We start from the raw sequence: 17020 nt of genomic DNA, 5'->3' as shown, positions 1-17020 counted from the left end.
TTTTGGAGCTCAAGAAAATAAAGTCTCTCACTGTTTCCATTGTTTCCCCATCTATTTGCCATGAAGTGATGGGACTGGATGCCATGATCTTCATTTTTTGAATGTTGAGTTTTAAGCCAACTTTTTCACTCTCCTGTTTCACTTTCATCAAGAGGCTCTTTAGTTCCTCTTTGCTTTCTGCCATTAGGGTGGTGTATCGTCTGCATATCTGAGATTATTGATATTTCTCCCAGTAGTCTTGATTCTGGCTTGTGCTTCATCCACCCTGGCATTTCACATAATGTACTCTGCATAAAAGTTAAATAAGCAGGGTGACAAGATACAGCCTTGAAGTACTCCTTTCCTGATTTGGAACCAGTCTGTTGTTCCATGTCCAGTTCTAACTGTTGCTTCCTGACCTGCATACAGATTTCTCAGGAGGCAGGTAAGGTGGTCTGGTATTCCCATCTCTTTCCAAATTTTGCAGTTTGTGGCAATCCATATAGTCAAAGGCTTTAGCGTAATCAATGAAGCAGAAGTAGATGTTTTTCTGAAACTTTATTGCTTTTTCTGTGATCCAACAGATGTTGGCAGTTTGATCTCTGGTTCCTCTCTGCCTTTTCGAAATCCAGCTTGAACATCCAGAAGTTCTCAGTTCACATAGTGCTGAAGCCTAGCTTGGAGAATTTTGAGCAGTACTTTACTAACATGTGAAATGAGTGCAATTATGCAGTAGTTTGAACATTCTTTGGCATTGGCCTTCTTTGGGATTGGAATGAAACTGACCTTTTCCAGTCCTGTGGCCACTACTGCGTTCTCCAAATTTGCTGGCATATTGAGTGCAGCACTTTCACGGCATCATCTTTTAGGATTTGAAATAGCTCAACTGAGTTCCATCACCTCCACTAGCTTTGTTTATAGTAATGCTTCCTAAGGCTCACTTGACTTCACATTCCAGGATGTCTGGCTCTAGGTGAATGTTCACACCATCGTGATTATCTGGGTCATTAAGATGTCTTTTGTATAGTTCTTCTGTGTATTCTTGCCATATCTTCTTAATATCTTCTGCTTCTGTTAGGTCCATGCTGTTTCTGACCTTTATTGTGCCCATCTTTGCATGAAGTGTTGCCTTGGTATCTCTGATTTTCTTGAAGAGATCTCTAGTCTTTCTCATTCTATTGTTTTCCTCTATTTCTTTGCATTGATCACTTAGGAAGGCTTTCTTGCTATTCTTTGGAACTCTGCATTCATTTCATCCTAGGAACTAGGAATCAGAAAAGGCCTCTAATCAAAAGTTGGTCTCAAAGAAGAGAAATGGTAATTTTGATGCCCAGATGTCTTTTGGCCTGTTACCTACTGACTTATTCATGAAACAGTCTGTATTTCATGCCACAGTTCTGATACCCAGATCCTGGCTTTGTGTTCTATACCTGGTCAGCTGTCCAGGCCCATGCTCTGCTTGATCTGTGACCCGTTTCCCCTACCTGCAACATTCACATCTGCAAGAGTATTATTTGTGGTAGTGCTAAGAGATACCCTGAAGGTCATCCAACATGACCTGAAAATCTGGACGCAGAGGGAAAGAATTTGCCCACGGTCATACACTGAGTCCGTTATTAGAAACCAGGTTTCCCCATTCCCATCACAGCCCACCCTACCCCTGGGTGGGTGTATGACCTGTTACTACATAAACAATTATGCAAAACCTTAAATGTCCTTCTCAGACAGATCTTATCCTATAGGCCATAGGGAGTCAACAGAAGCTGTTTAGCAGGCAATAGACATTATCAGGGGTTTTCCAGGTGGCAGTAATGGTAAAGAATCTGCCTGCCAATACAGTTAGAGATAAGAGACATGGGTTCAATCACTGGGTTGGGAAGATTCCCTGGAGGAGGGCACAGCAACCCACTCCAATATTCTTGCCTGGAAAATCCCATGGACAGAGGAGCCTAGCAAGCTGTAGTCCATAGGATTGCACAGTCAGACACGACTGAAGTGACTTGCACGCACACACATGGACATTATCAGACTGTGTTTAATCATTCTTGCTTGGGTAGGAAGATTGAGAAGGAATCGGGAGCAAGGGAGCCAAGAGAGAGGCTGCTGCAAATATTTATACTTTAGGCCAGTTCTCCCAACCCCATCCCACACTGAAATCATTTCTATACCCCACAAAGGGGCAAACACAGCGCTGCTCACTGTAGGCAGGCCAAGGGTGGTGAGAAGGCCTTCTCTTAGCACATCTGTACGCCATTGCATTATCCTAGGGCACACTGATTGGAAAGCTCTGGTTTGGGCATAACTTAGAAGAACCACTGGCTTCCTTGGCCTTTCATTCTTTTCCTTTAAGTCTGGGGCTCATAGACCTCCCCTTCCTCCCCAGCACCCTCCTCTCACCTCTCGGTTTTCCTCTCCCTCCAGTCTATGGTGCTGCTCCTCCACAGCCAGAGGCAATACATCTTTGAGTTCGACAAGAATGACCGCCTCTCTTCTGTGACCATGCCCAACGTGGCTCGGCAGACACTGGAGACCATCCGCTCAGTGGGTTACTACAGGAACATCTACCAACCCCCCGAGGGCAATGCCTCAGTCATCCAGGACTTCACCGAGGACGGGCACCTCCTCCACACCTTCTACCTGGGCACCGGCCGCAGGGTGATATACAAATATGGCAAGCTGTCCAAGCTGGCTGAGCTGCTGTACGACACCACCAAGGTGAGCTTCACCTACGATGAGACTGCTGGCATGCTAAAGACCATCAACCTACAGAACGAGGGCTTCACCTGCACCATCCGCTACCGTCAGATCGGGCCCCTGATCGACCGCCAGATCTTCCGCTTCACGGAGGAAGGCATGGTCAACGCCCGCTTTGACTACAACTATGACAACAGCTTCCGGGTGACCAGCATGCAGGCTGTGATCAACGAGACCCCACTGCCCATTGACCTGTATCGCTATGACGACGTGTCGGGCAAGACAGAGCAGTTCGGGAAGTTTGGTGTCATCTACTATGACATTAACCAGATCATCACCACCACGGTCATGACCCACACCAAGCACTTTGACGCCTACGGCCGGATGAAGGAAGTGCAATATGAGATCTTCCGCTCACTCATGTATTGGATGACCGTCCAGTATGATAACATGGGGCGAGTGGTCAAGAAGGAGCTGAAGGTGGGACCCTACGCCAACACCACCCGCTACTCCTATGAGTACGATGCTGATGGCCAGCTGCAGACGGTCTCCATCAATGACAAGCCACTCTGGCGATACAGCTATGACCTCAATGGGAACCTGCACTTACTGAGCCCTGGAAATAGTGCACGGCTTACCCCACTACGGTACGACCTCCGTGACCGCATCACCAGGCTGGGCGACGTGCAGTACAAGATGGATGAGGATGGTTTCTTGAGGCAGCGGGGCAGCGATATCTTTGAGTACAACTCAGCCGGCCTGCTCATCAAGGCCTACAACCGGGGTGGTGGCTGGAGTGTCAGGTACCGCTACGATGGTCTGGGACGACGGGTGTCTAGCAAGAGCAGCCAGAGCCACCACCTGCAGTTTTTCTATGCAGACCTGACCAACCCTACCAAGGTCACCCACCTCTATAACCACTCCAGCTCTGAGATCACATCCCTCTACTACGACCTGCAAGGGCACCTCTTCGCCATGGAGTTGAGCAGCGGAGATGAGTTTTATATAGCTTGCGACAACATCGGGACCCCTCTTGCTGTCTTCAGTGGAACAGGCTTAATGATCAAGCAGATCCTGTACACGGCCTATGGGGAGATCTACATGGACACCAACCCCAACTTCCAGATCATCATTGGCTACCATGGTGGCCTCTACGATCCACTCACCAAGCTCGTCCACATGGGCCGGCGGGATTACGACGTGCTGGCTGGTCGCTGGACTAGCCCAGACCACGAGTTGTGGAAGCACCTTAGTAGCAGCAACATCATGCCCTTTAATCTCTACATGTTTAAAAACAACAACCCCATCAGCAACTCTCAGGACATCAAGTGCTTCATGACAGGTGAGGATCAGGGCTCATTCAGAAGGCAGGGACCTCGATTGCTCTGGTCATTGGGACCATCCTTCTTGACAAAGCCAGTATGGTATAATGGGAAACTTTTACTTTCTCTTAGAGTAGTATTTTCCAAAGTATTTTTGAAGAAACACTGGTTAAGAGAAATACTCTGTAAAAACTGGTTTTGGCATCAAATCAGTTTGATAGGATAACCACCATTCCAAAATTTTCATGACCCATTTCAGCTTAGGAAAGGCTCTATGAAGTCTTGTAGCAAAGGGAACTGTTTCATATAATTTCATATAATCACCCACTGTTTTTCCAACTTGTTTAACCATGAACCCCCCCTTTTTTTTTTACCATGAAATCCTAACATTTCACTGGATGCATCCCTTGGGATGTATTCTGAGAGTTTCTGACCCAAAGATCAAGCTGGTTATGTGTCCCTGATAAACTGAGTGAAGGTATGACCAAAAAAAAAAAATCAGAAACCAGAAATCAGTTATCTTATTTGGGATGATGTGAATGGAAAATTCAGACTTAGGAGACAGAACTAGAGGAAAGATCCATTATTTCTAAGCTATGACAGTCACAAAGTTTACTTAACTTCCCTCTAATTCCAGTTTCCTGATCTATAAATTGAAGTTAGAATATCTACCCTGGCTCTGATAAGTTAATATGCATATTGTAAATCATAGAGCAACTATTAAAAGGTAAAACAGAGGCATAGGTTATCAGTCAATAGTGGAGATAAAATGAAGACTAAAATAATAATCCAAAGAGGGGAGGGGATGAGGGAGCAAAAGGAACAAAGAACAGATGGACAAATGGGAAAAAAAAAAACCCTGGTAGTGAAAGGTTGTTGTTGAGCTGTTAAAGATGCTGAGATTCTTGGCCTCCAGAGAAGAGGAATTCAATCCGGGGCCAGTGATGAGGCTTGATCAATCAGAGCTTTTGTGTAATAAAGCTTTATTAAAGTATAAGAGACATAGAGAAAGCTTCTGACATAGACATCAGAGGGGAGTAGAAAGAGTGCCCCCCTGCTAGTCTTTAGCCAGATGTTTCATGTCTGTTAGGAAGCTGTTAATCAGATAAGAGAGACACCTCGAGGCTGACAGAGTTTCACCGGCCCCTCGCCCACAATATGCATTTTTGAGATAGGATGGCACGAGGTGTGTCATCCCCAGCAATAAAGCAGTTGATATGAATACTGATTTGTTGAGTCATTGTCAGCCCAAGGTTTGAGAAAAGAAAAAAAGTTAGTCTTAGGTGGAACCATTTTGAAGAAAGGCAAATTCCAAAGCAAATACATAGTTTCATTAACATAGCTTAAGAGAAACATTTCCCTAAGAAAAAGGCATTGGTGAGCTCAAGGTTTGAGAAAAGTTAAGTTCGGGTAGAACCAGGTGTCGTCATGGCAACACAGAATTTTAAGAGAAAAAAATCTGACAGGTGCAGCCTATTTCCTCTGTTTAGAGACCCCTGGCTTTCCTGCCTGTTACCCTCTCAGTAGGATGGTTGCAGGGATAAAACAAGATACATATGATAATCTGCCTAGCACAGCTCATGGCTTGTGTTCATTCCTGTTCCTCTACTATCCAATTTTAAAAGCAGGCTTTGGTCTTCACTACTGTGAAACCAACTTGAGTGTAAAGTGCCCCAGAGGTCACTCATGCCAGAAATGCCTCCAGCAGACTCCTCCCAGCAAGCAGCCACAGCCAGGTCAGACCTCACAAGTCAGAGAGGCTATGGGGATTCAGGTCTGGTTAAAACCAGCCCTTTTTATAGAAGAGTACGTGTACTGGGCAAAAAGTTGGGCATGCCAACTCTCCCCCTCTTTTGTCCCATGATAACACCCTCCTGCCCCATAATTTAAGGCCGTTTGCTTCATCCAACAAGGGCCTCTTCTGTGCAGCCACTGTTTTAGGCACTGGGGATAGAAAGACCATCCCTGCCCTCCAGAAATTCACCCTGCACGAGGCCAGACAGACACGCACTGTGAAGTATGAGAGGCCCGCAGTGAACGTTTGCCTGGTGGTCAGTGAAAGCATCAGGAGACATGTCAGGAGACATGGCTGATTCCGCCCAGGGAACCCCTGATGCATGAGGTCCACTTACGAGTGGACTTTCACCAGGTGACGGGAAGAAGGATGATCCAGGGAGAGGGGGCCGCATGTGCCAAAGTGCAGAAGGCAGCGTGTACAGCCTACACGAGTGCCCCTTAGGCACGTGGTGGCTTCCTGGGCCCCCAAACTTGGTGGCTCAGGCTGGACCTGTTTCTGCTGACAGAGGCCTAGAGGATTAGTCTTCATTCAGAGAAGAATTCTAGATGGTCCTCTAAAGAGCTAGAGTCCCAAGAGTGGGCAGGAAGAGAGGACACAGTGGTAAGCAGGTGAGATGAAAACCTCCTTTGGACCTGTGGATGCACAGGAATATCCCAACAAGGTTTCCCATCGTTCACCCTGCTCAGCTCGCTGCCAGCCCTAGAACACCTTAGTGGGTTGTGAGGATGTTCAACTTATATCTGTCTGGATTAAGCTTGCCCTGTGCCTCATCCTCCAGTGAGCTTCCTGGTAGATGACTTGGCAGGTTACTGTAGCTGATGAAAAAATGGTGCAAAAAACCATTTTATTACCAAAAGCCAAGATGCAACTAGTTCTCACTGCTAATCACTAAGTCACTTCAGTCGTGTCCGACTCTGTGCGACCCCAGAGACGGCAGCCCACCAGGCTCCCCCGTCCCTGGGATTCTCCAGGCAAGAACACTGGAGTGGGTTGCCATTTCCTTCTCCAATGCAGTAAAGTGGAAAGTGAAAGTGAAGTCGCTCAGTCGTGTCCAACCCTCAGTGACCCCATGGACTGCAGCCTTCCGGGCTCCTCCGTCCATAGGATTTTCCAGGGAAGAGTACTGGAGTGGGGTGCCATTGCCTTCTCTGAGTTCTCACTAGACCTAAACATTTAGCTTCCACATAGGCTACCTGCAACCTCATTCACATCCAGCAATGACAATGATAAAAAGAGCATCTTTTTTCCAAAAATGTCTTCAAGAGTCCTGAGATAGACTCCAATATAGGGTCTTAGGGCTTCCCAGGTGGCTCAGTGGTAAAGAAATCTGCCTGCCAAGGCAGGAGACACAGGTTTGATCCCTGGGTCAGAAAGAGCCTTTGGAGGAGGAAATGACAACCCACTCCAGTATTCTTGCCTGGAGAATCCCATGGACAGAGGAGCCTGGTGGGCTACAGTCCATGGGGTTACAAAAGAGTCGAACACAACTTAGCAACTGAACATGAATGCATAGGGTCTTAAGCCTGTATTGGATAGACTTATATCACATGATGACCTCTGAATCAGCCACTATGGCTGGGGAGATAGAATGTACTGATTGATTGGCTTAGCCTAGGTCATTCACATGCTCCAATGAGGAATCCTTAGGTGGAGTCAGCATCCCTAAAAATACACGCATACCTCGAAAAGAGAGCAAAGGCAGAATGGGATGCTAGGAATGCAACTTTAAAATGTCCACCACTGATCCCTCATATACACCTTTGCACTTGACCATCCCTGTTGCCTGTGAGATGGGGAGTACTGACCCCATTTACAGAAGCAGAAAGTGAGGGTCAGAGAAGAAAAGGAACCGGCCCAGGTAGAGGGGGCGAGGCTGAGCTTAGACCGCTGCTCTGTCTGACTCCAAAATCCTCATTCTTAGGTGAGTTCTCTCTGTAAAGTGCACAGCTGTGTTCATGTAAAAGGGATTGTTATTCTCTGTCACTGTTCCAGGCAGCCATGCTGAGGTCTGAGATGAATTGGTGAAGAGCTATTTAATGTGAGGGAACGTCTACCTCTGATGTCATAGGAAAGAAAGGGAACATTCCCAACTCTTTAGAAAAGCACAGTAGAAAAACCAATGAATAAATCAGTTTTCAGCATTTTTCCTAAAGGCATAACGAGAAAGTTTCCCACCTTCCATCACTTATAATTAAGGCCCAGGCCTCTTTTCAGCCCCCTGGTTTCCTGGGAATTCTCAGTACTCCTGATAGAAACTTTCCTCTGCAACTACAAATTCAGATGCAAGTTCTAAGCCTCAGGCAAAATGGCTTTGTAGCCATTTTTTTTCCCTCTCCATTCTGTTTGTTTTAATTTCCCAAAGAACCATCTGCCATGATTCATAGAATCAGAGATACTTAGAAACTCAGCGAGTATAGGGACTTTGGAGAAAACTGATCCAAGCGCCTCGTGTTTCAAATGAGGAAACGAAGGTCCAGGCACTTGGAGGCATAGGTGTTTCTTCTCCAAACACAGAAGAAACACAGAAAACCTTCTATGAGCCAGAACCACGCTGAACACTTGTAAATACAGGAAGTTCAATCATTTATATAACAGACAGAACAGTTCCTGCTATATGATGGCCAATTCAAACGGTAACACTGTTAGTATTCTTCTCCATGACTTGGTGAAAACTATTTCTCCCATCAATTTGCAGACAAAGAAACTAAACCTCAGAGAGATTAAGGAAAATGTCCAAGACCAGTTTGTGAGTTGTGGAACCAGCATTTGGACCTGGCTTTTGTCTTGCCTTAACCATGTTCTTTCCCTTATGTGATCTCTCTAGAAGTAGAATTTGGGTTTCCAGTCTTCTCTTTCTACCACCCCTTTGCTTCAGTACCTCCAGGCTTCAAACCCAAGAGATGGACTCTGTAACATCCAAAACGCAAAAACAAGCCCCCCCCCAGAAAAGGCAAACATGAGGCTTTTAGGGTACAGGCAACATGGGATGAGGTTGTTGACCCCCAAAGGGCACTCCCATCATTGGGATGAACTCTGTTTCACCAATGCCTGGACCCTAAGAACCTCCCTGACCAGAGATCTGTCTGCTTGGGAAGAAGCCAAAAGCAGACCTGAATGCCCACTGCCCAGAGTTGCTGGCTCTGAGACTAAATTCTGAATCCTGCCTTCTCCTGACTTCAGATTCAAGTCTCTGGTCACCAAATGCCTTGGCATCTTCGGCTGCCCCTTCCCAAGGAAGGCTGAGCCATGCTGGGACACAGGCTGTCTGTCTGTCTCCTGCGTATGTGTGTTAGACACTCAGTTGTGTCTGACTCTTTGAGACCCCATGAATTATAGCCCACCAGGCCCCTCTGTCCATGGGGATTCTCCAGGCAAGAATACTGGAGTGGGTTGCCATGCCCTTCTACAGGGGATCTTCCCTTGCCAGGGGTCAAGCCTGGGTCTCCTGCATCGCAGGCAGACTCTTTACCATCTGAGCCACCAAGGAAACCCTGTCTGTCTCCTGTAGACCCCAGATCACCTCCCGCCTGCCACCTCAGGCTCTTCCTGCCCCATCCACCATTTTCCTCTCTGATTCTCGCTCTGCCCTGCTGAACTGCTGTCTAGCTACCCGAAATTTCCCAATACTCACCTGCCCACTCCAGGCCTTGCTTTACACAACAGCTTTTGCCTGAAGTGCCCCCCTCATCTCCACTGAAGTCTGACAAAATTTATACAACTTTCAGTGTCGGGCTTAAAGGCTACCTTCTTCATGAAGACTTATCAGCCTATAGGACCAAAAGACTTCTGCCCTCCGCTCGGCCTTTTTCTCGTGTCAGAGTTATCCATGCCGTGTGTCTCATCTCCCCGCCAGGGTCCTGAGTGTGCAAGCTGAAGGTCTGTGACACCAGTGCTGGGCACGGAAAAGACCCTCAGCCACAGAGGGCCAAGTAACTGATGGCACACCCTCTTTCTTTTCCTCAAGTCTTCCTTTTTTTTTCCCTAAAGTCTTGACTTCCTGATTCCATTCTTCAGTAAGCCAAATGCTCATGACAATATCCCAGCTGAATATCTGTACTGAGTACTTTCTAATTAGTAACCCCCCAGGAATATTATAAAAACCAATAAATCCAATGCCTATGGGGATCGATCATCAAACCCAATATAGAGACTGGAAATGAAGGCACAGGGAGGTTGGGTGACTTTCTTAGGCTGTCAGAGTAAATAAAAGGCAGGATCGGGGTGGGGGGGTGCGGAACTCTTTGATTGTGGTCAGGCCATCTCCATGGGCTTCCCCAGTGGTTCAGCGGTAAAGAATCTTCCTGAATGCAGGAGACATGAGTTTGATCCCTGGGTCAGGACGATACCCTGGAGGAGGAGATGGCTACCCACTCCAGTATTCTTGCCTGGAGAATCCCATGGACAGAGGAGCCTGGCAGGCTATGATCCATAGGGTGACCAGGAGTCGGATGTGACTGAAGCAACTGAGCACAGGCCAATGCACTTTGGCCCTGAGATTCTAATCTCTGCAGAAAGGATTGGGAAAGGGTTTAAGAGTTTATTTCTTAAGTGAATTTTCTCTTTGAAAGTCATTCATTAAAATCTTCCCTTTGGGTGTGGTTGTCTTCCATGTCTTCTACTGATGTCTAAGGTAGATGCAGAGTGGTCTTCATCCATCAACAGCTGCCCCTGGCTGTGAAGCTGAAGGTCCTTGGGGTAGAGTGACAGTAGAAAGAGGAGTTGGGAAGCCTAGGTTCTGCATGTGTGACATCATTCTCAGATACATCCACAGGAGGGATCACTAGTCCCAAGAGCACACTCGGCTTCCCCGCTATGAAACAGTTTCCGGCGTGCTTGTTGACTCTCCCACCAGCCGCCCACCACATCCTTACCCCACCCCAGCAACCTTACTCTAGGCCGCCTTCTTAGGGTGTGTCACATCTGAGGTCCACTGACTCCACAGGGATGTTTCTGCTTCTTCTCTCCCACCCAGATGTCAACAGCTGGCTACTCACCTTTGGATTCCAGCTTCACAACGTGATCCCCGGCTATCCCAAGCCAGACATGGATGCTATGGAACCATCCTATGAACTCGTCCACACACAGATGAAAACTCAGGAGTGGGACAACAGCAAGGTAATTCACGCACGTGGCTGACATTACAAGAATGGGTCCCACCAGCTTTTCAGAAAAGCTTAGGCCAATAATAGAAACCAATGTGGTACATTTGCAGTGCTTACCAGAAACTGTTGAGCAAATAACTTAGTGACCCTTGCAAGTCACTATGGACACAGCCATAATGGCACACACATCCTCATGAGCCAAATTAAGGAGTTTTGTATGTTACGCTGAGTTTGGAGTTCTGCACAATGAGCCTTTGTCCCAACCCAGAACAAAAGTACAAGGAGGAAAGGTGCGTTCTAAATACAAATGTAATGTTTCCTGAGCACCCTCAACATGCCTCTGCCCTTGTGTGAGGTGTTCTTTATAAATTAACAACAAAAATATACCCCTGCATCATTGGTGTCATTTTACAGATTTAATGCCTGAGGCTTTCAAATGCCACCCAGCAAAGATGGAGTAGAGTGGGATTCAAACTCAGATCTGTCTGTAGGTCCTCAAAACAGTGTTGCTCTCCCCATCTTCCATTCGTGACACAAAGACTCATAGAATTTCATGGCTATATAGATCATAAAAGCGGTTGCACCTCACCCCCTCACTTCCTGCATCCATTTGTTCATTTCTTCCCACTGCCCCCCTCATTCATAAGGTCTGTACAAGGAGCTGGCTCTTCGAGACCCCATGCTGCAGGAGCCCAGGGAAGGCAGGAATGAATCAGGCCAAGACTGGGCCTTCCAGGGGACCCCTGTCCAAAGGGACAAGAGATTCAGGAGGAAGTCTGGGTTGCAGATGGCATACGGCTGGCAATCAGAAACTGATGCATCTGCATCTCTTACTCCGGCCAGATTCCATGAGGTCTCAGCCTGGCTGTTTCCTTCCCCTAGACTCTGGAGAACATGATGCTGGACCTCTGTTGTCTGATGGCACCTACAACTTCCTCTCCACACTATATTTTCATTTCTGCTTTCTTTCCTGTATCTCCACTAGACCCTGAGCCCCAAGGGGGCAAGTAGTGGGTCTTATTTGGTACCCGGCCTACCACCTTGCACATTTCTCAGGTGCCCAGAAGGAACACTTTTTGTTGAATGACCAAATAGTTGAAAGAGGTAAACAACTCTGCGAGTTCAGTCTTTTCCCCCACTTTACAGAGACCAGAGTTGAGAGAGGAAACTTGTCCAAGGCCAGCTGCAAAGTAGTAGAAGGCGATGAGAGCCCAAGCCCATCTGGTCACAAAGCCTCTCTCTCTCTATGGCCTTCGCCTGCCCCCTGCCCTCTCCAGTCCCACCTGGTCACAAAGCCTCTCTCTCTCTATGGCCTTCGCCTGCCCCCTGCCCTCTCCAGCCCCACCATCCCTCCCCTCCAGGTCCCCCCAGCTGCCCATGGCACTGTCTTCCCAGGGCTGCTTCCAGCCTCTCAGCTGCGCCCCAACTCCAGGCTCCCTCCACCACCCGCTTCCAGAGCCACAGTCCCTGACGGCCCCTTTGCCAGCCTCTCTTGTCAATGAATTATTGATTTCTGCCCTTGGCAAGCATCGGAGATCTTTGTTGTTGAGCACTCTGGCTTTCGCGAAACTCGAGGAAATAATTGTTCACAGACAGGGTTCTATTAATTATAAAGAGGACTTAATTTCAGCGAGAAGCTAATGGACCTGTTTCTAAAGCTGTTTGCCTGAGTTGCTGACAAGGCCGTGCAGCCTGCCTGAAAGTGGCTTCCTATAGCTCCCTGAGCCATGGGAGGGCCAGGTATGCCAAGGAGACAGGCCCAACCTGTTCCCTAAAGCAGCCAAGAGCAGGGGCACGTAAAGAGCCTCCAGGAAGCATTGTAGAGACAGAGGCCATCCTTGAAAACCATTTCTAAATGTGGCAGAGAGCAATAAAGCAGGTTAAGAGGATTCATGGACTTCCCGGGTGGCACTAGTGGAAAAGAACCTACCTGCCAATGCAGGAGATAGAAGAGATGCGGGTTTGATCCCTGGGTCAGAAAGATCCCCTGGAGGAGGGCACGGCAACCCACTCCAGTAGTCTTGCCTGGAGAATCCCATGTGGCGGGCTATAGTCCACAAGGTCACAAAGAGCTGCACATGACTGAAGCAACTTAGCACGCACACAGAGGGTTCACATAAACCACTGCTTTCCATCTTACTAAGCCCCTAGCCAAGAGTACACCCTCGTCATTGCCGCACCTGACATCACCCCCTCATCCTCCAGGTCCCAACTCAGGTGTGAGCCTGTCCTTGAACCCCGCCTTCTCCACCTCGCCTCTCTGCCTCCAGGCTGACATGTCCTGAGCTGTGTTTGCTCCTCCCGACTTCAGTAGCCCTTGAACTGAGCCTCTAGAATCAGAAAGACCTGGGTTCGAATGTTGGCTTGAATACCTACTACTGTATGACTGTGGGCCAGTCTCAACCTCTTTGAGCCTTAGCTTCTCAGATGTAAAACCAGAATAATAATACCCCTACTGTATAAAGCTATTGTGAAGATCCAACAAGATAACGAATGTAAACTATTCAGCTCAAAGACCAAAACATGTTGGCTATAGCCATTACGGTCACTTCTCTTAGGCCACCAGTCCTCACATTTGATTGTAGTTCCTCGTTGTACGTTTGTCTTTCCCCACGAAACAAGGAGTTCTTCGAGGACAGGGATGATGTCTGCTTCGTTGTTGTGACCCCAGTGCCGAGAAAGCAAGTGAGCCCAGAGTAGATGCCCCCTGAGCAGCCTCTGAGTGGAAGGAAGGGTTAAATACATGGGTGCTTTTACGGCGAACCCTGGATAATGGGTTCAGCGTCACCATTTCCCAGACCAACAGAGTGCTTAACGGCAGGATAGACGCTGCTCGCACAGGGGCTGGGTGTCCTGGTGGTCAGCAGTAGAGCTAGATGCTACAGGTTAGTATACTTGTATAAGTTAGACTTGGTCATGCAGGCTGATTCTCCAGTTCCCTGGTGGTTTCCCCACTTTATTTCACTCTCTCTTTCTCCTCCCCACCTCAGTCTATCCTCGGGGTGCAATGTGAAGTGCAGAAGCAGCTCAAGGCCTTCGTCACCCTGGAACGTTTTGACCAGCTCTATGGCTCCACAATCACCAGCTGCCAGCAGGCCCCAGAGACAAAGAAGTTTGCATCCAGCGGCTCCGTGTTCGGCAAGGGGGTCAAGTTCGCCTTGAAGGATGGCCGCGTGGCCACAGACATCATCAGTGTGGCCAACGAGGACGGGCGGCGGGTGGCTGCCGTCTTGAACAACGCCCACTACCTGGAGAACCTGCACTTCACCATCGATGGGGTGGACACCCACTACTTCGTGAAACCAGGGCCTTCGGAAGGCGACCTGGCCATTCTGGGCCTCAGCGGCGGGCGCCGGACCCTGGAGAACGGGGTCAACGTCACCGTCTCCCAGATCAACACGATGCTTAACGGCAGGACTAGACGCTACACAGACATCCAGCTCCAGTATGGGGCCCTGTGCTTGAACACGCGCTACGGGACCACTCTGGACGAGGAGAAGGCGCGGGTGCTGGAGCTGGCCCGGCAGAGAGCCGTGCGCCAGGCCTGGGCCCGTGAGCAGCAGCGACTTCGGGATGGGGAGGAGGGCCTGCGGGCCTGGACCGAGGGCGAGAAGCAGCAGGTGCTGAACACGGGGCGGGTTCAAGGCTACGATGGCTTCTTCGTGATCTCAGTCGAGCAGTACCCGGAACTGTCAGACAGCGCCAACAACATCCACTTCATGAGACAGAGTGAGATGGGCCGGAGGTGACAGAGAGGACCATGGCCGGGACTTCTTGCCAAAGACAGCTACTCTTTTGTGGCCGCGGACCTGACTGTGTTGTACTTTAAAAAAAAAAAAAAATCCTTTTTTTAACAAGTGCAAAAAAACAACAACAAAAAAGATACTTGGTTGCATTGTAACTCATGCAACATCCTTTTTTTTAAGAAAAGAAAAACACAGATTTGGCCTTCACACATTTTTTGCAAAGAACAGAGGGTATTTTTTTTTTCTGTAGTGTGATCACAATGAAAACTTGACTGTCTTTTGTTCCCTTTTCCTTGAGGAGTTTTCTTTGTTGTTTGGGGCACATTTCTCTTCGCTGAGATGCAGCCCCTGGGGTGTGTCCTCGTCTGTCCCCAGGTCCCCAGTGTGATGTGAGACATGAGTGTCTGTGCTAACTTGTCCACGTGCAAGGCTATCTTCCACGGGGGTCGGGCAGGAGTGAAGGGTGCGGAGAGTCATGGGCCGGGAGCAGATTTCCGGAGGGCCTGGAAAGAGGGTCTGCAGGACCCGAGGATCTTTGGCCAAGCTCCCGCAGATAGGTAGGGGGGCTTTTTAACACTGTGTTCCATGCACCCGGAGGACCACGGATGGTTTCATCTTGCTCTGGGGAATTTCATGATCTCACGGCACCTTTTTCAAGCTGCCCCAAACTCCTGTCCAAGCTTTATATTTTGATGCTAAACGAAACCCCCAACCCCTTTTGCAAACCCTGTGTAGCTGTCAGTTGCCACTCCCATGCTGGGACGGAGCACGTGTCTCCCGGGTCTTTTTCCCAGTCTGGCAACCTCGTCCTGGGGACTAAGAGGCAGAGGTACCCAGGGCGTCTGTGGTTGGTCAGTCCTCCCGTGATGTTCCTTATTCAGCTCCTCTTCTCTCCCAAAGCCAGATGTGAGAACCGGCACTGCACAGCCGGCCCTCAGTGTGGGCACCACGCCTGGAAGAGAAGGTCACCCACAGCAAAAGGATGGCATTGGTGGCAAGGATACCAGCCTGCCTTCCGAGGTGAAGCCCTCTCCCCCAGGACTCTGGGCATCTTCCCTCCATTGCTCAGCTGCCACCACTGAGAACTAGGAGTGTGGAGAGAGGTGCCTGGTGGCCTTCGGTTCCGGAAAAGAGGTTTAAGGAAAAGTCAGCCAAAGAGAGGAAGGCGTGAACCAAGCATGGTTCTAACCAGCTCCCGAAGGCATCTCTGCTTCCCTGTTAGTGTTGGGCTAACTGCAGAGCTTGGGATGCAGGAAATGCCTTCTGTGAAGTTCTTCTAAAACAGATGACAGTTTCTCCCCTCTAGAGGAGCCCAGCCAGGGTTTTAAAGCGAGATGAAGGAGCAAGGAGGAGAGAAGAGAGAACTTGGTGTGGCCTGGCAGCATCAAGCTGCCCCTCCAGGACTAAGGGCAGTGCCCGCAGACGCAGGAAGCCAGGCTACAGTTGCCCCTGTGAAGACCCACGCCTGAGGTCAGTGGGTAGAGGCTTGTGGCCAGCCCACACCTGCAAGGCTTGTCCGGGAGAGGCAGCCCCCACTGGGCTGGAGGGGAGTATTGAAGGGAGGGGAGCGCCTGGGGCTCCTTGCTCCTGTCTCATCTGCCTAATTACCATCATCATTACCTCTCACACGAGGCTCTGGGAGACCAGGAGCGGAAGCCAAATGTTCCCTTTTAAGCTGGGCTTCTTAGAAAATGGGACTTCTATGGGTTACATTTTACATTAAGTGTGGAAAATGAATTCTGAGTCTGAGCTCTTTCCCCGTGGAAACCTTGTTGGACTGACAAGCTCACGGCACCTTTATAGCCTTACTCACAGAGTCTTCAGAATATTCCAGCAGTGAACAAAACCGAGAAGGTCTCTTGCCGCGTGAGAACTGGCGCAGCGCGCGGGCCGGGGGCCTGCCTGGTGGAGGGAGGCCCCCACAGCTGCTCGGGAGAGGAGGTCTCGCCTGACGTCGTTCCACTGGGACGAGAGGACGCGTTTCTCTAAGTGCTCTTCCTGTTTCCAAAAAAAAACGTGACACTGCCGTGCCAGTGCATCTTGGCCTGTTTGTCCACCGCGTCCAGAGCTTGGCCGAGTCAGATGGCAGGGCTTCCGGGCCCACCGTGCAAGGCGGGGGCTGGTGGCGGCGCCCATCTGGCGGGATCCTTCTTGAATAGGATGGAAGATAGTTGGGCCTGAAGAACACATTTTGGTTTTTATTTTCAACCCAGAATAGACATGCCTCTCAAATGTCATCTTGATGGAAGGGGTCCTTGAGCAATGGGGCCCTGCACGTTGGCCTAGATGATCACTTCCACCCTGACCTCCTGACATCAGTCCAGACCTGCTGGGAACGTCAACTTGGAGGTCAGAGCCAAATGAACCATCTCCCTGTAC

At 49.2% G+C, this 17020-nt stretch overlaps 1 protein-coding gene across 1 annotated transcript in view; it reads left to right on the top strand.

Moving 5' to 3' along the window:
* Positions 1-15367, top strand: part of TENM4 (teneurin transmembrane protein 4) — a 440205-nt gene extending 424838 nt beyond the window's left edge. The window contains exons 27-29 of the mRNA XM_055581442.1: positions 2401-4015; positions 10766-10908; positions 13886-15367. Of these exons, the coding sequence (XP_055437417.1) occupies positions 2401-4015; positions 10766-10908; positions 13886-14644 (2517 nt within the window). The 3' untranslated portion in view covers positions 14645-15367. The remainder of the gene's footprint in view (positions 1-2400; positions 4016-10765; positions 10909-13885) is intronic.
* Positions 15368-17020: the final 1653 nt, after the last annotated feature.

Source organism: Bubalus kerabau, chromosome 5, assembly GCF_029407905.1.
Source record: "Bubalus kerabau isolate K-KA32 ecotype Philippines breed swamp buffalo chromosome 5, PCC_UOA_SB_1v2, whole genome shotgun sequence".
In the NCBI taxonomy this organism is placed as follows: domain Eukaryota; kingdom Metazoa; phylum Chordata; class Mammalia; order Artiodactyla; family Bovidae; genus Bubalus; species Bubalus kerabau.
This window is presented reverse-complemented; position numbering and strand designations above follow the sequence as displayed.